We start from the raw sequence: 23,709 nt of genomic DNA on the forward strand, positions 1-23,709 counted from the left end.
CGATTATTGGCTCTGGCCCAGACAGAGCCCAGACAGGCCCAGACAGAGGAGCTTACGTTGTCAAACTCAATTAGTGTGTTTATATTAAAATAAATAAATAAAATTATATATATAAATATATACATATATTTTTTACTTCACGTCAGCAATTAATACTTAATGCTTTTGCACAAAAAAACGATATTCGTGGCATTTATTTTTAATTTTATTTTATTTTTGTTCAAAATATTTGTTTTCCCAACTCCCACAACTAAAAAGTAATTTCATTAGGGTCACAACTAATGACACTTAATGAAAATTTGCAAACAATACATTCGAACGAATGGTCAAATAAGCATGTTTACATTTTTTGTTTTGGCTACTTGGCCCACTGTGTACACTGTATACAACTTTTTTTCATGCACAAATTGAACCACATTAATTTACTGTAAGTATATTCGTGTTCACTTTTCTTGTAACGAAAAACTTTGCTCTTTAGCTTTTCTTATTGGAGCTTTTATTACTGTATCAATGTAAAAACACATAAAAAACCGGATTTAAAAATTTAGTTAGCTAAAATTTATGCGCCGCGATAATTTATGTATGTTTATTTGTAGACACATATGTACATATGTGTGTGTGTATGTACGTTTGTATGCCTTTACTTTTAGATATGCGTATCAAACCACAACAAAATATTGTTATAAATAAAAAGCTGATGACAACATTCGCGGCTTCTTTGTTTTATTCAAATACATGCATACATATGTACGTGTATATACATATGCATACATATACATATGTACATACATACATATATACATATATTCTCATACATATTCTGAAAACATTCGCACTGTGTACATATGTTTGTAGGTATGTACATTTAATTAAGTTTTCGAAGCAGCATTACAAAGCCGCCAATGACGTCACCGATTGTATGGCAATATCTGATGTAAACTCGTAATACCTATGTATGTAGATAGAAATATACTTGTGTGTACATAAATTTATATATATTATATATATGTATATATATTTTGTTTTTCCTTGTTCACTCCTCTCGGGAGCATAGGGCCTGGACAAGACTCAGTCTTGACAGGGTAGGGGATTAGCCTGCCGCTTATATAGTTACATATATATACAGTGAAACCTCCCCTTGCGGACACCTCCAATAAGCGGACACTCCCCATAACCCGACAAAAACTGAGGAACCAAACTTTATGTGGGGTTTTTAGAACGAATTCCACTCTAATAACCGGACACTCTAATAACCGGACGCGGACACTTTTTCTCATTTTTTTTGTTCTAATCACCTCTCGAAAGCGGACGCGGACCTCTCGGTAACGGACAAACAAAATATATCACTGAACAAATGTGTAAAGAAAACAATAAAAACCTCTCATAAGCGGACGCGATACTCTAATCCACGGACAACAAAGATAGTAATATAGATAGGCAATAGTTGAAATAAAAGATATTAAAAGAATATGGATGGGCGGTGATAACGTCAACAAAAAGAAAAAGTTCTTAAACGCGGATGGCTCAAAAATTGACCATTTGGGTTTCGAATGGTTCGAATGCGTCGTTAAGGCCAGAAGCCAAAATATACCAATATCGGGTATTATTATAAAGGAAAAAGCAAAAGAAATCGGCCGATTAGGTATTCAAAATTTGTCTGCGTCAAATGGATGGTTGGAGAAATGGCGTAGGCGTCATAATGTGACTTTCAAAAGAATATGTGGGGAATCTTCCGAGGTTAATTTCGAGGATTGTGTGCCAATATGGTTGGAGATAAAGAAAAGCCATTGGTTATCGGAAAAGCAGCATGCCCACGCGCCTTTAAAAGAGCCAATATAGGAAGTTTGCCAGTGGAATGGAAGTCAAACCGGAAAGCTTGGATGTCTCGTGAAATTATGTGTGAGTGGCTAGAAATGCTTGATAAAAAAATGGGCTGCCAGAAGAGAAAAATTTTATTATTTTTTGTCAGCCCCTCGATCAGGGTATAATACAAAATTTTAAGTGTCATTACAGATGCCATATAATCAAACATATTTTGACAAAATTTGGAGACATTCCAAAGGACAGACTTTCAAAAACTTTTGACATTTTGGAGGCTGTTTTTTTATTATATCTTCATGGGACAACGTAACGGCAGAAACAATTAAGAATTGTTTTTCGAAAGCCGGGTTTCAAAAAGCTCCGCTTGAATGTTCTGACTTCGAGGCAGAGAATGATATTCCCATATCGACACTAGCGGCTTTGATAAAGATTTTAAATGAAAATCAGCAAGGTCAGTATACAGAAGAGTTTTTGTTAATCGACGAAGTTGTTAATACTATTGTCTTCTGTATTGACGTTGTCATTGACGAAATTAATACTGAGGAATTATCTGACGGAGAAAGCGAAGACTCAAATCATGTATGTGTCCAGGATGAATGTCAGATCAAGTCATATCCTGAAGCATTAGAACAACTGCGTCGCATTAAACAATTTCTAAGAGACGATATTACTGGATTCCAATACGCCAAGACTTTAGAATGTCATCTTGAAAACCTTTTTCTGAAACATAAACAGGAAAATCTACGACAGACTACGGTATATGAATTTTTGAAGCCTAAAATATAAATATGTTCAATCAAATATGTATATTCAAATGTGTAAATATACTCATTGTTCCCAATATAAAAATGTACATACATACATATATATTTTTCAATAAATATGAAAAAAACTGAACGTACCATAAAAGAACATAAAAAAATTATTTAAAGAGGTGGGATAGTAATTTTAACTTAGAGTTTTTTTTCAACCTCATAAGCAGACACTCCCCATAAGCGGACGAAAATTGTGGAACCGTGAGCGTCCGATTGTGGGAGGTCTCACTGTATATACAACAACAATATATATACGGAATAAAGTTTTTTAACCACTGCTGGGTGGTTGTTGCCTTATGGGCTGGATGTGGAATCTTGATGGAAGATCCAACACTCTCTATTGAAGAGACTGCTTAACTGCTTCACCACGCCTTTTAAGACATCCGCCTAGTACTTTTTTGCTCCCGTCTTAACCCTTTTTTCGCAGAAATGAAGAGATGTAATGCTTTTACAAGACACTCCTCCCCAAACCATTATGGAGGCTGGATGGTGGTCACGCTGAACCGTTGGAAAAACATTTTTTGTGTCTTTAGAAGTTTTAGCATAGATTTTTGCCATTTTGCTTGTTAAAAACTTTTTCAAATTTTCTCATCTGTGATAATATTTCCATGGTCGTTGGCCGGGAGCCACCGAAGAAGCTGCTTGCATCTGTCGAGTCTTATTTTCTTCAAGCGCGTTGTCAAAAGATGACCAGTTAAGCGACGGAAGGCTTTCATGAGATCAGATCAACGGAAGGCTCGAGATCATCTCTAATTAGTCTTCACATGTATCTGGTCGATAAATTTATCTTCTTGGACATGGTTTTCTGCTTTCTAAGAGGGTTTCTGCGAATTCTCTCTCGAACGGCTCTTATGGCTGCACTGGTACGGACGAGCACTACTTTTTCTGTCTTCACTTCGGACGTTTGGGAAAAAATTTTGATCGTGCAGTAAATAAAAATTCTCGAAATATGAAGTTTTTTCTGCAATTCGTAAATCTCACTTGCACTTTTACCGCACTTTTGTAATGCAATTTTCCGTAGCTCCCCACTCCATTGTTAACGAGCGAAATTTGCCATAAAACTGAGTATAATTTATGACTAGACAAAAGCATCGAAATTTTAAAAAAATTTTATATTATATTTTAAAACTTCTGTCAAAATATTTCAGAAAAATATTAAGATTGTCTTACGGGAACTGGATCAGTTTGAAAATACTTCCAAAAATCGATTTTTTTTCTAATGAAATTAGTTTATAAAAATATTAAAAAAAAAATAACCTGAGATGACAGACAATTTTAAGCTTAAAAAGTCGGCATACAAAACGACGTAAGTGAGTTAGTTTTCCAAAAAAAAGAAAGAGATGAGAAAATAAACCTTTACAGTCAGTCATACCTTAAAAACCTAAATCGGTCAAGATTTGGCTGGGTTATTCAAGTTTACCTTAAACTTATCTTCCAAAACAAATCAAAAATAACACCACAAATCTCATTATTACCTTTATTGTCAATGCCGCAAAATAGGTTTCGAGTAGAGCATTAAACGTTTCCGATTTGGTACCGGTGTATGAACCATCAGGTTTTCGAATGGAATCCAGCCTTACTAATCGGTCTATATGAAGGAGCTTACAAAGTCTCGCTATTTCCCTCATTCCTTCGACGTTACTACAGAAATTTCTATAGAATTGAATAGAATTTTTCTTATATTCTCTCTGTGTAAGTCGATGATTGGTCCAGCCCTCTTCTGTTTGAGTTTTAAGGCCTTATAAAGAAGTTTTCTGGATCGTACACGATGCTTCGATAGTTCAGGGTTCCGCAAAGGAACCGCTTTCCAATGTCTACTTTGCCTGAGTGGGCACAGTTCCTCAAAGCAATTGGTTAAAATACCTTCTAATTTCTCAGTAGCATCTTCAATGCTTTCTATTGATTTGAGTTTTTTTAGGCTTGGAAATCGCTCGCTTCACCATACCTGTTCCAGTCCACATTTCGAGGATTCCTACCGGAAAGTATTGATTCCCTGTCGAAATTCGATAAGACGATGATCAGAAAGAGGGTCCTCTTCCAAAACTCGCCAACGATTGATTTGATTTCCAACTGACCTATTAGTGAGTGTAAAATCGGTAAAGATTTGGCTTCGGAGACTCTTGTCTCCTTTTAGCCACAAAAATTGATTTGCTATCAGTAATTTTAATGACCAAATCAGATGACAGGATATAATCCAGTAACTTCAGACCTCTGGGATTGCATTTACTACTTCCCCATACAATGTTCTGCGAATTTGCATCACAGCCCACTATTAGCAGAAGTCTTAGTGTACCTTTAATGGTACCACTTCTAACTTGCCTTCAGGCTATAGTTCTCCATGGCTGCGTATGCAAGCTGTAGGAAGTCCAAGGTCTGCTTGTTGCTCTCTCACCACCTTGACTCCCTTGTGTGATTGGACAGCATCAAATAGGACTCTGTTTTTATCGGAGACTTGTTTGATATCTGTGAGAATAAATCTCTATATTTTCCCTTCTAAAAGAAGCCACTTCTCATTTGTGATTTTACCTACCGGCTGACCAGCGGTGAGTTTAAGCTTGAGCATGGTTTCATCCACTTGTCCGCAGGCGTCTGTTTGTCGTCGGATCTCTGTCTTTAATAATCTCATAAAAGTCCAACGATAAAACACTTGCAAGACGCATTGAAAACAGTCTATCTGTTTCCCAAGATAGATCTGAACAAAGACTATAAAATAAAAATACGCAACAGAAAGGATTAGCAAGCCAGAGTCATATCAGATGATAATGGCCACCATATTTATACTGACGGTTCAAAAACGAACAATAGCACTGGATCGGAAGTATACTCGGAACAATTACCCTTAAATTGTTCCTTTAGATTCCCAGACTAGTGTAGTGTCTTCCAAGCTGAGATCTACGCTATAGATAAAGCAGCAAAAACAATAAGACTAACAGACATACCTCCGGCAAACCTTACCATTTTTGGTGATAGTCAAGCAGCGATCAAGGCACTGACCTCAAGGCGCATCAATGCAAGATGTGTGAAAGAATGCAGGAGATCGCTCTCGCTTATCCAACAACACAAAATCACACTTTGTTGGGTCTCCAGCCCAACTAGAGCGGACAGAAATGAAAAACCGGATGAGTGTGCAAGGAAAGGCTCTGAGGTAGACCTTCAGCGAGTGATAGGGGACATAAGCATTCCTCTAAACGAACTGTACACTGCGAACGACTTGAGCGTAATCGCGGAAAGCAATAGAAGGTGGTCTCTGACTACTACGTGCAGGATTTTCAAAGCGCTCTGACCAAAACTAAATCTTAAAAGAACAAAATGTCTGTTTGGATTCCACAGATCAACTACCAGCGCCCTCACAGGACGGGGTCACTGCACTATGGAATGGGCGTCGCTCAAAAGCCAGTAAAATGGGTGTACCTCAAAACGACTTCTGCAGGAGTTGAGGAGATGAAGAAGAAACTGAGTCGGTGCAACATCTCCTCTGTGAATGTCTAGCACTAACTCTGTGGGCAAAAAGTAAGGTGAATTTATTTGTCAAACTACGCGGGATTAAAATTTCGCTCTAGTTATTTTTCTCATGAGTTGGCACCACTGTTAGTAACATCTGGGCCAACTTTCATGTGAATGTCATTATCAGTAATATATTTACGCTTGTGTTTACCAAACGACCAAGAGTGCATTTTTCGATTTGTACAATGTCTGATTTGATTGAGCAGAGAAGTGCCATCAAATTTTGTTTGCGGAATGAAATTTCGGCTGCGGAAACGTTTAGCATGTTGCAGAAGGCATTTGGTGATTCGACCATGTCGCAGAAAAATGTTTATAAGTGGTACAAAGACTTCAAAGAGGGTCGAGAACGTGTTGATGACTTGGAGCGCTCCGGACGACCATCGACGTCAACAGATGACCAACACGTCAATAAAGTGAAGGAGTTAGTGCTCAAAAATCGTCGGTTGACTGTTAAAGACCCTACTGATATGATCGGAATATCAGAAGGATCTGTGAAAACCATTTTGAAAGACCATTTGGGCCTACGAAAAGTGAAATCTCGTTTGGTACCGAAAACTCTCAATTTCTTGGAAAAAAGTCGTCGCGTTGATTTGTGTGAAACAATGCTTTCAGATGAGACTTGGGTTTATGCTTACGACCCTGAAACAACCGACCAATCAAGCGAATATCGTGCTAAAGGCGAGGCCAGACCGAAAAGAGCACGTCAAAGTTGTTCAAAAATAAAGGTCATGATGACAGTTTTTCTCGATTTTCGTGGTGTGGTGCACTATGAATTCCTTCCACCTGGCCAAACTGTTTATAAGGAATATTATTTGAGCGTTATTCGTCGTTTACGTGAAGCAATTCGTCTAAAAAGACCAGAATTATGGGCCAACAACTCTTGGTTTTTGCATCAGGATAATGCACCGTCTCACACTGCACTCGTTATTCGTGACCATTTCGCCAAAAATTCCACGTATATCGTTCCGCAACCACCGTATTCGCCTGATTTGGCTCCGTGAGACTTCTGGCTATTCCTAAAACTCAAGAGACCACTCTGGGGAACGCGTTTCGAGTCGATTGAAGAGATAAAAGCTGAATCGAAGAAGGTGCTGATGGCTATACCGGAAATGGACTATTTGGCATGTTTCGGGGATTGGAAAAATCGTTGGCATAAGTGTATTTCATCGAGAGGGGATTATTTTGAAGGGTATGAAATTGATTTACAAGAATAAATAAAGATTTTTCATTTTATAATCAACCTTACTTTTTGCCCACAGGTACTTCAATGAAGCCGTGGCAAATATAATATCTTGGCGATTATTTCTTTGAAGGCCTGGGAAAATGTCTCACTGAAGGGACTAGTTAGCGTCTTAAAAAGATATAAAGCAAATTCAGGTATCACAATAGGTCTTAAGGCCTCCAAATATCTTGTCTTAGACAAGCAACCTGGCTAACCTAACCTAACTTAGAGTACAATAAATTTTATAATTCCAATGAAAAAACAAAAAAAAAATTGTTTATTTTTTGTTTGCTTATTTTTTTATTTTTTTTTTTACACTTACATTTATGTTTTTGCTTGTCTGCTACCTCACCAAGCTCTGACTCAAACATCTCCTATACGTCACGCACACACCTATTGGTTAAACATCGCTTAAGGCCATTGCCGCAACCTTTATGTCGCTGCCTCCGTTTGCGCGCCTTTGATGAATTTATTTAAATTAGAACAATCATTAGCTGGCATTTTTGGTGTGGCTTTCTTAGACACGCTTCACTTCGTACATAATTATGGATGTATGTGCATATTTTCAGTTTTCCATAACCGAACGGCCCCGTTTGTTTGTTGGTTTTGGTTTACCTTTTAGTTCACGCCCAGATTTTCGCTGTCATGTCAAAATTAGAAATAAACTGAATTGATTTTCACAAGAAAATAAAATATTTTTATTGACCGATGAAATTGGAGGAAGAAGAATTCGCAAAGTGAGTGCAGTCGATGTGGAAATATTTACATACTTTCATACACATACATACATGTATATATGTATGCTAATATTTTACTACCTGTAATGGCTAAATTTACATAAGCCAACATCAGTATATATGTATATACATACATACATACATTCAAATGTGCATACAACAATTCTCGAATTGCTCGTTAAATTATGAGATCACACAAAACTATTAATTTTAGATTTGTTCTCGTTTGTGCAGCCGCATTGGGGAGCAAAGCGCGGCTGTCTTAATTAATTGAGTTGGCTCATGAACAGCGAAAATTTACTTTACATATTCTTATAAATTTCTTTAAAATTGTATAGTGTATAATGTGCTTATAAAATCGCTGTGCCCCGCTTAAAAACGCAAAATGATGCAATCACCACTGATATTGACTCAAGGGGTTAAGCCACTGTAGAAATTTCCAAAAAGCGATTTTTCTTTTGTTTTGCTTAAAAGATGACTTAATGCCATAAAAATGACTAAACTCAAAGGATTAAGTTGGGCAAAATGTGTAAACTCTGAGTTAGATGCGAACATTTTAAATTCGTTATTCTTGAAGCTATATTAAGGGGGGGGGGGGGGGGGGGGGGGGGGGTTAGGGTCACAAAATCGAAATTTTTTTTCTTCACTCATCTTATAGTAAATCATTTCAAGAATGTTGTGTCAAAATTTTAAGTGGATCGGAGCAGAACTCTCAAAGTTATAGCCTTTGTAGGCACTCTACCTCGAATGCGGAGCATCGATAATTTCTCAGAGTCATTTTTTCAAACGCGTTTTTCCCGAAACGACTTCTTAAAAGTCGGTGCCAATCACAACTCCGAAACTATTCAACCGATTCTTTTCAAATTTGGCACACGTTTTTTAAATCAAAAATACCTCCCCCCTACACTGTTTTTTTATTTTTTTTTTTTTAAGGTTGTTTTTCACTTACAAATATGGCGAAATTTTTCGCCAAAAATGCTCGTTTTACGTTTTTTTGCCACCAAAACTACAAAAATTAAAAAAAAAATTTTTATTAATGTAGGGGGGAGCATTACGTCATACTTTAACTGAAAAATTCGACTTTTTTAGTTTCAGATGATTCTACGACGAATGCCGATTGGCACCGCAGAGCACCTCTCGAAAAACATATCTCCAAAAAAACTCTGTCATGGGCTTATTTGTCAATATTTTATTATTAATATTTTTTAAAAACTTATTGAAAAGATGTACAATAACATGCAACTGATTTTATTAAAGTATCTTAAGCTTTTTTTTTTAGCGCTAAACCCTACCCCCCCTTAAATTGACTGGACTCATAAATCGGAGCCCTTGACATATCCCTTGTGGTTCTAAATTTTTTGGCATTTAGATTTTCTAATTTTGTTTTAACTAATTTTAAATAAATACAATAAATCGTACATTTTTTAACAAAAACCTTTTAAATATTTTTATCAAAGTTTCCAACTTTTTAATCAAAATGTTTAGACAACTTTTGAGTATGCCTTTTTATCGCATGTGTTTCATATAGAAGAAAATACACAATAACATCTGCAAAAAAATTATTAAAAATCTCTTTGTATACTAAAATTTAATGGGCTAGAAAATTGCATAGGTTCTCAAAAGTTTTCTAAATATTCTGTGTAAAAAGCTGAACAATTTCATGAAAAAGTTTGTAACCATTATCCATACTGCATTATTATTTTTATTGAAAATTACTCAAAATTAAACAAAAAAAATAAAATAACAAAATTTATAATCACAAGAGATGCGTGGGATTTTTTCGACTTACATATATGACTTCACAACGTATTCTCTTGGTCTTACAAAACTCTTGCAGTGTGGCGTGCAATGTGAGTATTCGCCTACTTTTGTATAAAATATTTCAGTATAGGTTTTTGCGTTCAATTCTATTTTGTGTTAATGCCAGACATAGCGAAACACACGAATTGTAGTCTGCATGGAAGTACGGATGAATTTTTTTTCGGAATATTACAGAGTTTGTTTGGTTGGTTCAAGTGGGGATTCATCCAGAATCCAACTAGCGCTTCCGCACCATTTTGTTGCCACATCCTCAATACGAATTTGTTTAGCGGTTATTTGAAGCATGACTATATGCAGTCTATGCAGACCTTATTAGGTCGTTGACGTCTAAACCAGACAATTGTTTGAGACTCTCCAAAAGTGGTGTTCCTTTTTCACTGGTTCCTTACAACTGAGACAGGGTGTGTTGTGAAGGATGCCCATTTTGTCTGCTTGGTCCCCGACAGACGAAAATCCAGTATGACTGCCGTGAGTCTCCAAGAAACAAAGGGATTCATTCTTATCAATAATCAAGTTTGTTTAAGGTTCTAGGTGGACCATAACTAATTCTGCTAATTTTGCAAGAGGTCTGGTATTCTATCTATAATCCGCGATTCGTAGATATTTCGAGGAAATTGCGTTCTTAATTCAATGGTGTGAATACCGATTCTGCAAGAATATTATTCAAGGCAGATCCCCTCTTGGCAGTTTATCTGCCTTTTTGTTACCTTCAATGTTCCGAAGTCCCGGTACCCAGATTAAAGCAACGTTATGATTTACACTCAAGGTGGTAAGGCTATTTCTACTTTGTTCCACCACCTTAGAAGTTGTAGTAGCCAAACCCAGTACCTGGATTGCAGCTTGACTATCCGAAAGAATGGCGATATTGCCCTTAAAAGAGGGATCTGCGATTAGTAGCCTACAGGCTTCCCCTATAGCCAATGCTTCCACCTGGAAGACACTGAAGACGTTCAGATTTTTCAATTCTAAGTTTATGAGAATATATACCAGCTCCCACACCTCAATCCATTTTATACTGTATTGTCGGTTTTGTTTAATGAGACTCTCTTACTCCATTCCATTCCTCTTGAGATGGAATGAGAGGGCTGATGTGATCAGTCCTCCCCGAGGTTTACTGAGTTTATCGCGATCATAGACTGTCATGACCATACTTGTTTTTCTTCCTTACCAGCGACCCGCTAGAATTAACCTAAATGCAGTCATGAGCGTCATCTTCTTGATATGCAGATTTATCGGAGTAACATGTGTCGGTGCATTAAGAGCCTCCCTAGGACATGATCTAAATACACCGGCCGTTATTGCATAGGCTGATCTTTATATTCTACCAAGTAATTTAATATTGTAATCTCTCTCTAGAGTTTTTCACCAAACTACTGTATGATAAAAATGGTCGTATAACCGCCTTATACAGCCATAAAGTATACTTAGGTTGAACCCCATATTTTTTCAAGTATACGTTTGCAGACATATAAAACTATTTCTGCTTTCCTTACACGTTCTTCTATGTTTAATTTTCAGCTAAGTTTGGAGCTCAAAATTACCCCTAAGTACTCTGCACTGAATGAAAGTGAGGGAGTTTGCCCGTTAATATTTGGTGGGTTAAAGATTCATATCTTATATCTGGTGGTAAAAAGCATGAGTTCTGTTTTACGTGGGTTTAAACTTAGGCCACAGCCTGTGGCCCAAAAGTTGAGCTCACCTAATGACCTTTGAATGATCCCACTGATCGTGTTAGGGCACAGTCCTGATGCCATTAGCACCACATCATCAGAATATGCGACCACTTTTATCCCACCTTCATTAAGTTTTATTAAGATTTTACTAATAACACATAACCAGAGAAGTGCAGATAATTCTCCACCATGTGGAGTACCCCTCTTTTAGTTATGTTGATATTACCCATGTTAGCTGCCCTGATACTAAAAAATAATTATTTATTTACAAAAAAAATTTAAATTGCAATTTCTCAAACTGCTCCGAAATATCAAAACATTTAATTTAACGTGTGGCCTCCAGTTTTTCTTGTTCTTCTCTTTCATTGCTTCTTTATGCTGGACATAGAGAATCATCTTAAGGATATTCTGCATGGAAGTTCGGGTGTATTTTTTTCAGTAAATTAGTTTATAAGCAATTATCTATAATTATTAATAAACATTTCCCATAATGTTTTAAGGCTTTACTTCTTGAGTTAATTGTATCTTGTTTAAACTACTTTCGCGGCGCTTTCTAACAAAAAGACCTCCTGGGACTCCGGTGAAGATTTTCGTCAAATCCGCTTGGCACTTGGCTAAGCTTTTTTTTGTTTAGTCACACCAATGGTATGTGGGGCATGCTCCCACTAACAATATAACATTCCTCCTCCTCGGCTGAGGCTATGTATTATTAATAATTTATATACTGCATTAAAACAAGCAAATTGATGCTTGACTGTTAAAACGGACTAAGTCGCTATGCAAGTTAGTTGCTTTGTCAAAAGTCCATATACATACATTCTGTCAAAAAAGTACAACGTGTGGGTCAATAAAACACAAAATGTTTATTATTCATTCAAATTTATTGTAACACTTTTAAAGTAGACCCCCTCCAAAATAATATGCACACTTACACCAATGAATAGGCAAATCATCAGGCATTTTTCATGTAAGTAGGTCTTCCAGTATCGACTTCAGTTCTCGCCTCGAATACCCTTTCATTTATTTATTTATTTATTGGAAAAGTCATTAAACTATAATGATTATTATCGACTGTTTGCTTAGGGAAAATGGGAGAACAGATAATAGAGGAAGTTCTAACTGAGTTTCTGGGTGAGCTCGTTTTGGGGTTTATTTAAGTATTTGTATGTAATATCTCGCAAAATTTGCTAGAACACACCATTGTGGTGCATTTGTTAATGCGCTGGTGGTTGGTGCTCATCCACAAATAAAAACGTGCCATCTATATAGCTTTTCACTTTATATGGATTTCGATGAGTTGAAATTTCGCTGCCACCGTTCCTTTTGGCCTATTTGAAATTGCAAGCATTTTTACGACAATATTTTTCATGCTTTCCTTAACGGCTGCGTACTTAAAACTATTGCATCTTGCTTATTTCTTACAAATTTTGCATCCTTATTCGCGTTTTCCCATTTCTCTCTCGCAACTGCATCAGTGTGACGTCACGTAAAAATTACTCACAAAAATACTCTCTGATGTGCGTAATCTTATATTCTATGATCCTTGCATTCATACCACCGTCAAGCATTGCCAGGATGATAGATTAGCAGGTTTGCTATTTCGGTATGGTGAAAAACAAAATAGTGCGAGCAACTTCGGCTGTCACGTCACCGGGTAGGCTCAGTGACCGAATTCCACCCCCACTCATTTCACACGTATTCACACACTCGTCCAATTAGTTCGTCCAACGAATCAATATTAGTGAACGCTGTGTTGGTTTTTTCTTATGTCACCAACACAATCTCAGGTTTTTCGTAAACAAACGGTCGGTGACGTCAGCCAATCAGCTGATTCTTTCGAATTCGCTGAGAACTGAGAACTTTTCATGCACGAATCGCACCTCATTGCATCACCCAGTTCTTCCCGTACTCATTTCCGACACATTCCTTCAAACCACAGTTTAAGTTTATCAAAATGTCATACGAACATTCCAATACTTACATACGGGAAAGAAATTGAGCGGGAGTGTCTTAAACACTGACTAAAAGGCTAATCTACGCCTTGTATTGTGTTTTCCGCCATAAAATTCCGCTGTAACATCATTTTATTTCACAGTTTATCAGATTTTTAAAATTTTTGCTGAGCCTCACTTTGAACACAATTTTTAATTCGCCGAACTGCCACTTTTCACGAAATCTTAAATAGCAAATGCAATTTAAACATCGGTGAAAAAATGTTGCTGGCATCATGTTGGCAACATGTTGCGAGTTTTACCACAGTTTGAACAGAGTATAATTTTGTTGTGAAATTATTGTGAAATTTCACGCATATTTCATGGACAAGAATTTTATACAGATTTTGACAGCTAGCTATTTCATACGAAATGAAAACAAAGTACAGTATTTTCCGGATATAAGCAACTTACCGAATGTACGATATTTGATACTTATAAGGGAGATAAGCACTTCTCCCGCTTAAAAGCACTTTAAGTTTCGCTTACAAGCAATTCCATATATTGAATATGGTTCATTCTCCAATTTTGGTATAGCAAAGTCCAAGTTATTAAGTAGCTAAAAAATCGCATTGAGATTTGGGATTTTTTAATCCAGTCCACACTGTGCCGAATTTTGAGTACAGATTCAGATCCTTATACTTGTGTTTTGTAAAGAGTCTTTCAATAAAAGCACCTAGGCATCGGCAACTCAATTTAGTCTGCAAACTGGTGCAATACTGTGAGAAGATACTGCCTCTAATACTTGGATACGACGCTTATGCGCATAACGAACTCATCCGTAGTAATAAAGTATACATTTTTAATGTGGGTAATACACCCAAATTTTTTACGCGTTATAACAATGGGAAATACTCGGAGCAGGAAGCTAGAATTATCCTACGAAACGTCGATGTCCGATCATGGCCAATAAGACTTGACCACCAACATTTAATAGAATCCTTTGGAACCGAATAAAAACATAAAAAATAAGGAATCTAAAAAGGGATCTAGAACTGTTAAATGTAGATGACGTATGTGGGGACAGTTGTCCAATAAGCAAAGTAAATTTTGCCGAATAAGTTACTTGGTGGCACAATGACTTAAATAATACAAAAAAAAATATGTCCCAACACAAACTTTTTTAAACACTTACTTATTTAATAAAAATATAACGTTTTCAAATATCTTAAAAATAGTTTCAGGAATAGGCTTTCTTAATACTCTTTCACTTGTACACTCGTTCTGGAATATTCCAATTAATGAGTCAATTAATGAATTGAATGGAATTAACTCATTTAGCTCTTCAAAGTGGACATAGCTTTTTATATTCCCAAGTTTTTCATTTTTTTGAACTGGTGGCAACACTCTTCCATAATTGTCTCGTCAATCATCTTACTGAAATTGTCTTATTTTATTGGTGTAGTAATATTTCATTTAAATTTTATTAAATTGAATTGCCGCTTTTTAAACAGGTGGCAACCATACTAAATTTTTTTTAAGAATTAGGAGTTTTGAGCTACTTTTGTTTGACAACCCTATATATAATATAATATCGTTTACTAAATCATAGGATTTTAGTTTTTCAGATAGACGGCAACCCTCTTAATAAATATTTTCAAAAGTAAGATTTATCAAACCTCTTTCCTTTGACCTCCGTATTGTTATATTTCATTATTATTACTTTTAAACTTTGATTTATATTTTAAAAAAGGTGGCAACTCCCAAAAAATATTTTTGAAAAAACCATTTTTAGACCCATTTCATTCGACACCCGCATTACAATATTTGACCAATCATATTAGTTTAATTTAACTTTTTAAACAGGTAGCAACTCGTCAGCGGTATGCAGTATACTTAACAGGCGATCCTCCTACTTACCAAATATAAACAAAAAATTTCATAAAAAAAAATTTTTTTTTTAATTTCATAAATTTCATAAAAAATGTCGGGTGAGCTGTTTCGGAGACTAGATTTTTATAAGTATATAAGTATTACAGTTAGTACTGACTTCCTCATCTTAATTGGCGCGATAACCGCTTACGCGATTTTGGCCGAGTTTAACAAAGCGCGCAAGTGGTTTCTTTCTCGCGCGAAATATTTCGTCATACATAAAAGCCTTCTGCAATGGGCATGGCGAAATTTTTCGTCATGGAAATTAATCGTAATATATTGAACGCATTACGTTCTACGTTGTTCTTATCTGTTAAATCTTAAAGTGGTTATATATTATATATTGAATACATTTGAATTATAAGATATTTTATCAAAATAAATAAAAACCATAAGTTAAAAACGATATTCCTTTATTATTTGAGGTGTGATATTACTTATCGCTGCGAAGAAAAAGTCCCCATTCTGAAACAAGTTGAGCAATAGCTAACTCCCCGGTTAACAGGTTAAACAAATTAATACACAGACACAAAAAATTTAAAGAAAATTTACTTACACTCTTTGCAAAGACTTTTCGCTTAAAAATATCATACCTTCGGAGTATTTGAACTCAGGCAGTTCACTCGCAAACGAAGTGTCAGTTTTCGCTCAGTTTTAAAAAACATCTGCACTTTAACCCTCTATTGGACACCTTTTTTAAAACCTTCGGTTGGGCACCCGAGTCTGGCTTTTTTTCGCCCTCTTTGAGGATCCTCTTAAATGTTATATTCATAAATCAATAAAAAATTGAATTTTAGGAAGATAATTTTAATTTTAATTAAATTTTTAAAGCTGAAGAAGCTCAAGTCGTAAGCTACAATAGAAATACGTTAAACTCACGTCCAAAGTCGAAAAAGTCTGGCCCCAAAAAGTCAGCCCAACCCGGATACCCAACGGAGGGTTAAATAGCTGTGAAAAATGTTGCTAGCATCATGTTGTTGCCATGTTGCGCGCTGTTTTCACGGCGTGAACTGAATACTACATACTTTGCCCTGAAATACATACTAAATTTCACGCATATTTCACGGCAACGCAGTTTGTATGGATTTTGACAGCCTTAGTAGATTCTATACTTTAGATAATATCTTGAGAATTTACATTCAGAAATCATTTCTGATTAATCAAGATAGAAAGAGCTAACTTTTTTACATGCCTTTGAAATACACTTTTTTTTTGCTTACTGGCGTTTTCAGACTAAAACAGTGGCTGTTGGACAGTAACTGTCTTCGATTGGATTGACCCTTAGTGATCACATTTATAAAAAATCTGTACTCACAAAAATGTATTAAATTTTGCATTCGCTTATAATATTTGAAATGAATCTTTGAAGCAAATCAAAAAAGTCTAAGCAATTTTTATGAGAAATTTTCAAATGGCGCCAAAAACATGTTGCTTCAGGGCACCAGGAAACATTAACTCACCACTGCTTCAACTAAAAATATACATTCACGGGCTTCAAATTAATACCTTATATAAATTTCAACAGTTCTTAAGTCCATCGCAACTCGTTTAAGCCAACAAAGGAAACAATTATTATTTTTAATTACTCAAGTACTTACATTCTTGTTTAGCCAATTGCTGCTGCGCCTTTTTAGTCTGCAAAGACGCCTCCGCACTGCTTTCAACATCTTTTGCGCTCATCTTCTCAACCGTCTACGGAACGCGCCGAGCTAAATTACGTTTGGTGTATGGCTCACGTGCTGGATAATTTGGATGATTTTGGATTCACCTACTCTAAGGGTGGGTACGACAAACTACGCGCTATTTTACGATTTTTTAGCAATTACATTTTTGACTACGACTTTTTTTGTTTTTTTTTTTCTTTCATAAATATCACTTTCTTACATTCCGTGATGACTACAATAGCTCAACTCATTCGTGGCTTAAGTGGAAGTAAACGAAAGGATTTATGAGCGTAAATTTTTCCAGCATTTGCAATGAGTAATTAAAGAATGCACACAATGAGCAAGAGTGCCACACAAAAACAAAGAATTTGAGTGCGCATTGTTTTTTTTTTTTAATTTTTTTTGTATTATTAATTGTTGTTATTGATAAAGAATTGGATTTAATTGATGAATTCAAAGCTCGTAATTTTGCGCGATTTCTCAGCGTTATTTATCACTCGGGAGCTGGACTGGACACGTTTGAACTATTCGAGTATTCGTTATAAACTGAATTGTGCCATTACAGTTTGATAAATTCACAAACTTCAGTGCCCAGTTGTTTTTTTTCTGCTTCTTTTACGCATTGGCGGCATTTCGCTGCTTACAAAAACATTCATATGTTGTTATTGTTTTATTTATAGTGCTGTGGACGCCGTTGCTAAGCTTCGCTGCCAGTCAACGCCAGCGCCACCACCGATGGTGATATTGTTTTCCATTTCATTGCGAAAGACACCCAATGGGGATGGCGTCAGCGTGCGCTGCAGAGACGCTAGACAAAAGCGGCGACGCGTACGGCGACGGCGGCAAAATAATATGTGATCAGCTGTAGCTGTGTGGCTATGCTGCTGGTTGCTTGCTGTTGGTGTTGTTGAGGTCGACAATTGTTAGCTACATATGCATACATACATACACACATACATACAGACATATATAAAGTCGACATTCGGAATTTTACGCTAGGAGCTCATAATTGGTGGATTGGCATACGCGTACAAGTACAAATGTATGAACTTCTGCGTGTGGACGTATGTAATTATGTAAATATAATATATGTAGATATGTTTATATATTTCTCCAACCAACGAACTGGAAGTTGCCTTTTGACTGCAGTCAACGGTAAAGTCTAATGATGTTAGTTGTTTACCTACAAACAAGCAATCGACACATTACATTTGCATTAGTGGTTGATAAAAAGGTCGTGAAATGCAGAGAAAGGGGTGTTAAATTTAATTTGAAATTATGTTTCCTCTTCAACATATTCCGCCTATTCAAAAGTTTTGCAAAGGCCTTCAAAATTAACGCAAACAGCCGACTTCACTTCATCATCTTTCGTAGATTTTTTTCCTGATGCTATTTATTTTTAATTTTGAAGTATAAATTACTTACATATACAGTCTGTATCAGAAAAAAGGCACCGCGATTATTCGTGAAGTATAAAAAATATATGTTATATTTAAATTTGTTTTTACATGAAAGTACATATTCGACGGACCCGACGGATTTCGATAACTCTTTGGGCTCATTCCATTCGACGAGGCTTGTCCACAGGCAACAATCTTTGCGTCAATTGAATCTTATACGGGAATAAATGCAAATCAATGCGGATAATTCGTTGTAAAGTGGTCCGAGTAATGCCCAACTGCTGAGAACGGCGATTGTGGGATGTCCTTGGCGACGCCTTGGTCGGTTTTGATTTGGCCTCTTTGGATTAGAAAGAGCATCACCAGTCGGAAACCTTTCGTACAAACGTTTAATGGTGTTCTTAGAAGGCGCACTTTTCACATTATTTAATTTTTTATACGCACGTTGAGTTTTCTCAATTGACTTCTTTTGTTGAATGCAAATTTCAACAATTTGGAAGCGCTCGCGTGGCGTGTGCTGTTCCATGGTAAAAATCTGCTTGGACTGACGCTTCCAACGCGGTATGTCATTAAACGATCTGACGTCTCTGTCAAAAGATACAGGGTTGCCAGATGGGTTCGTCGAATATTGGCAACCCTGTATGTACAAAACTACGAGTCGCAATTACTCAGTAAGCCGTGTAGTCTTCATCGTTATCGAGTATAGTCTGGCATCTTCATGCTTTGAACCAGCTTTGCTGCGTAGCTCGTCGACAAACAGGACTAGATTTTGCGAACTTGACGCACGAGTCGCTTTAAATAATTAACTGGCCTTCCTCCAAGATGCGTTTTCATAGTTCCCTTCACATTTTCAATGTGGTTGGCATCTGGGGACTGGGAAGGCCAGTTCAATACTGTGACGCCATTTTCTTGTTTTGTTGTTTCTCAATGTGTTTTTGCTCAGAGCAGTGGTTTTGATTATGTGGGACGGTAGGATATGTTTGCCTCCTTCAGTCGACATTTGATGGCGTTCCCTTTTTAGCAAGAACTGATCGTGCTTGGCGTAGTCACAAAGAAGGGTCTCGCTTAAAAAGTTGGTAATCACTCGATTCAAGCCGCGCTCGGAGGAGTCATCAACATTTTTGTACACCTTATACCGCTGATTCCACATCACAACAATTTTTTTTTGATTTTTTAATCACTTTTGCATGCCTCAGTCAAAGCTGGCTTATCCACAAAGCATTTAAACTCTACAGGGCGGGCCATATGGTGTTTGCTTTTTGAACCACCTATTTTTTTGAGAATGGTAACACAAATGACATGTCAAATGTGTTCATAATTTACTTAAAGGTTTGACATTTACGAAATGGGACGCTATACGCTTGAACAAAATTGGGAAATATTGAAAATCTATTTCCAGAGAGGTGAGTCTTCTACTCAAACTGTGAGAAATTTGGAAGAAAAAAATTCTAAAAAAAGATTTGCCAACAAGACATTTGTGGATCAATTTGTTAATCGTGTTAGTGAAAGTGGATCGTTAATGGATAAAACAACACGTGAACGTGCTCCTACAGTGCTTACACCCGAAAACATTGCTGCTGTAGCCGAAAATGTGCGTGAACATCCAACAACCTCAACTCGTCATCGTGCTCAAGAATTGAACATTTCACGCACTTCTTTGAGGAGAATTTTGCATAAAGACCTCGGTATGAAGGTTTACAAAGTTTAACTGGCGCAAGAACTGAAGCCTAATGACCATCCAATGCGTTTTCGGTTCGCTTAATGGGCAGAAAATCGTTTGATCGAAGATGAGCATTTTTACCGAAAAATCATCTTTTCTGATGAAGCTCATTTTCACATCGGTGGCTACGTCAATAAGCAAAATTGTCAGATTTGGGGCTCCGAAAATCCACACGTTACTGTAGAGAAGCAAATGCATCCACAACGAGTCACTGTTTGGTGCGGTTTTTGGTCTGGCGGCATCATCGGCCATTTTTTTTTTTTTCGAAAATGAGCGAGGAGCCGCGGTTACAGTAAATGGCGAGCGTTACCGTGACATGCTCAACGAGTTGTTTCCAAAAATTGAAGAGGATGACATGGACGACATTTGGTTTCAACAGGATGGTGCAACTTGTCACACCGCCACTGCCAAAGTTACATACGAACTTTTGGCTACAGTTTTTGAAAACCGAATAATCAGCCGAAATTCCGATATCAATTGGCCGCCTCGGAGCTGTGACTTAATCCCGTTGGACTATTTTTTGTGGGGAGCCGTTAAGGAAAAATGCTATGCGAAACGTCCAGAGACGATGGTGTTTCATACCCACGGTTTCGGAGCAGCACACTTCCGAATGATATTCACGCACCAACCCATTTGGCTACGACGGCCGCCGTAAATATGTCTTTAGTTTTTCTAAAATTATTCCTTCGTGTTCTTCCGCAATATTGACACACTTTTCTTTAAAATCTACCAAATGCCCTTTCTAAATTCCAAAACCGTTCCGTACATCTCCAACCGATTGGGGGACTAGGAGTTCTTATATTCTGCTAGGCCTTTTTTGCGCTTCTTACTAGACCCCTGCTTCAACTCAGGTTAATATTATATATAGTAGGTTTCGTCTCTAGTAGCAATTCGATGCATAAATCTGGTACACTCGGCTGTGGCTGCGCGAAATTTTATAATTGCGTTGAAAAAATGGTACCATTTTTTTTTTTGTTTTTGTATGGAGAGCGAAGCACCCTAATGCACATATGTGCACATCTCCATAGTGAAGATCGAACCCAGCAACCGCTGTCGGTGTGCCTCCCGCAAAGATATACGGCTACGACGGCTGCCGCTAATGTGTTTTGTTGTTGTTGTATACATATCAACTCCAAACCACGTCATCTGCATTTCCTCTGCCATAAACACAAATGCACTTTCGTAAAACAAAAAACAAAAAAAATAGTTTTAACACTGCAGGGGTGGCCTATAAAATTATAATTATAGCCATTGAAGTCATTTCCCATTTCGGATATATGGCTCATACAAATAATAACGTCAGTTGCAACTTGAAACACAATGTTGGCTCGAAAATAAAAATAATACAAAGAAACCAACTCGCACCGCTTTACGGGTTTCTATTCAAATTCGCATTACAATGATGAAGTAACAATGAGCGGCTCGAAATAGGGGGCCCGGTAGCAGACATTTTCCGTAAAAAGATTATTAAGCAAACAAACCGTATTCCCTTCTTTTCCAAATGGCCATGCGTGTGCATAGTTTTATTTATACCTTCGTCCTTTTTCACCCCCTCAACTCCAAACGAGAAAAACAGCCTTAATGCACTTACTAAGTATTTAGGTGTTTAGTTGCAGGCGCTTAACGACGCGACAACGCAATGACAATGACCCCGTGCCCACACACGCTCGACTACCTTAGGCAACGCTCAGCGTACTCACAAGCACACACACACACATACATGCATGGTATTAAGTCTGGAAGTGCTCATAGACATAGCACATTCTTGCTTTACGCCAAACTATCCACCAACTACCAACTTCATCGACACTATCGTCCTTGTTTTCACCCTCAAGCCTATGCTGCTTATACAAATGACACCTGCGAGAGATATTTAGTAGCTGCTACTCATTCGGCCACAAGTCCCAGGTGTTCAATTTTAAATCATAAATGACCGACTAACAAAATTAGTGCCGCACGCAAGGACATCCGCTCAGGACATTCTACTGCTTTGTTGTTATATTTATTTGCGCTTTTAAGGAGTATACGCATACAGTTACATATGTGGGTATGGTGTGTATGTGCACCATACAACCAATCCAAATTGAATTTTTTTGTAAACACTCCTTAAATATTTGAGCGCGCGAAATTGACTGCTTGACGAGATATTAACTATTAGATAATTTTTTACCCGCCAACAAAAATGCTTGAAAATGAGGTAATAAAGTTTTGCTAATAGCTTGGAAAGAGAAAAAAAAATGTTTTGTTAAGTGTAAAGGAAATAAATCCAAATATGTTGGAATGGATAGGATAGCATCGGAAATTAATATCTTCATTAATAATTCTTAGAAATAGCTTTTGTTCAGAAAGTGTCCAGAATATTGCCACAATTTTGTTTTGTTTCCAAACTACCAGTGTGCCGATTGCTTGCTTATGGCTTTTGAGCGGAAACTGTCAGACAGGTTCTAACATTTTCTGTTCCTATATTCCTTGCGCAAAACTAACACGGTTGTACAAAATGACGTTGGATGATACCAGCAGCTGCGTCAGAATAGGGAAGAACCTCTCCAAGTCATTTTATACCAAACCAGGTTGCAGACAGGGCGACCCTGAATGACCCCGTGTAGGTGAAATGGTTGAATTGCCAGTCTGGCACTCCTCAAGTAGCACTGAAGCACCGTTTTTATACCATTATGAGACACCCAACAGGCAGATATCTATAGCCAGCCAGAGCTGGTGATAGGTATAATAGAGAAGGTTGATGGGATTTAGGTTGGCGCACTACCCCAGGCTGTCGAAGAAAGGAGCACCCAGTGACCTGAATCATCTAACTACCAAACCCAGACCTTTACGGAGAAAAAGCTCAACAGTCTTCTTCTCTGAAAGGTCCCCCCAGTTTCAGCAATGAGGGTTAAATGGTAAGCCTAGCTTTTCCCCGTGTGTGCCGATCGTCCAGTGACCGGTAAACACAGCTACGAGTTTGGAAATTGAATGGTGAGGAGTCCAAAGGACTTACTGAGTCCTTCATATATTGTACTGGGGCCAAAGAGTTTTCCAAATAACACATGAAGAAAAGGAGCTCCATCTTTTCTGCACTTTTCTGAGAAATAGTTTGTACAGTTCCCCTTAAACAACTGTCAGGGGGTGCCGCTGACCGGGTAGGAGGTCACTGAGGCGAATTCAGTCTTCCTCCCTGGCAAGCTCATCAGCAATTTCATTTCCCTCTATGTTCCTATGTCCTGGAACGTAGATCAGAGAAATGTTACCTGCACACCCAAGAGATTGGATCTCTTCCTTACAAGAGTTTACTAATTTCGTTCTGCACCATGGCGTCGTCAGAGCCTTGATCGCGGCTTGACTATCGGAGAAAATGTAATATCTCCCTCGCTCCCTTGTTTCCTAAGCCTTTTGCATGCCTGCAGGATCGCAAAGACCTCTGCTTGAAAAACACTAGCAGTATTCGGCAGTTTTACGGAAATAGATAAATTGG

At 37.4% G+C, this 23,709-nt stretch overlaps 1 protein-coding gene across 1 annotated transcript in view; it reads right to left on the minus strand.

Moving 5' to 3' along the window:
- Nucleotides 1-17,649, minus strand: part of LOC128855610 (uncharacterized) — a 99,850-nt gene extending 82,201 nt beyond the window's left edge. Inside the window, exon 1 of the mRNA XM_054090642.1 lies at nucleotides 17,055-17,649. Coding sequence (XP_053946617.1) covers nucleotides 17,055-17,136 — 82 coding nt within the window. The 5' untranslated portion in view covers nucleotides 17,137-17,649. The remainder of the gene's footprint in view (nucleotides 1-17,054) is intronic.
- Nucleotides 17,650-23,709: the final 6,060 nt, after the last annotated feature.

This window comes from Anastrepha ludens, chromosome 2, assembly GCF_028408465.1.
Source record: "Anastrepha ludens isolate Willacy chromosome 2, idAnaLude1.1, whole genome shotgun sequence".
NCBI lineage: Eukaryota > Metazoa > Arthropoda > Insecta > Diptera > Tephritidae > Anastrepha > Anastrepha ludens.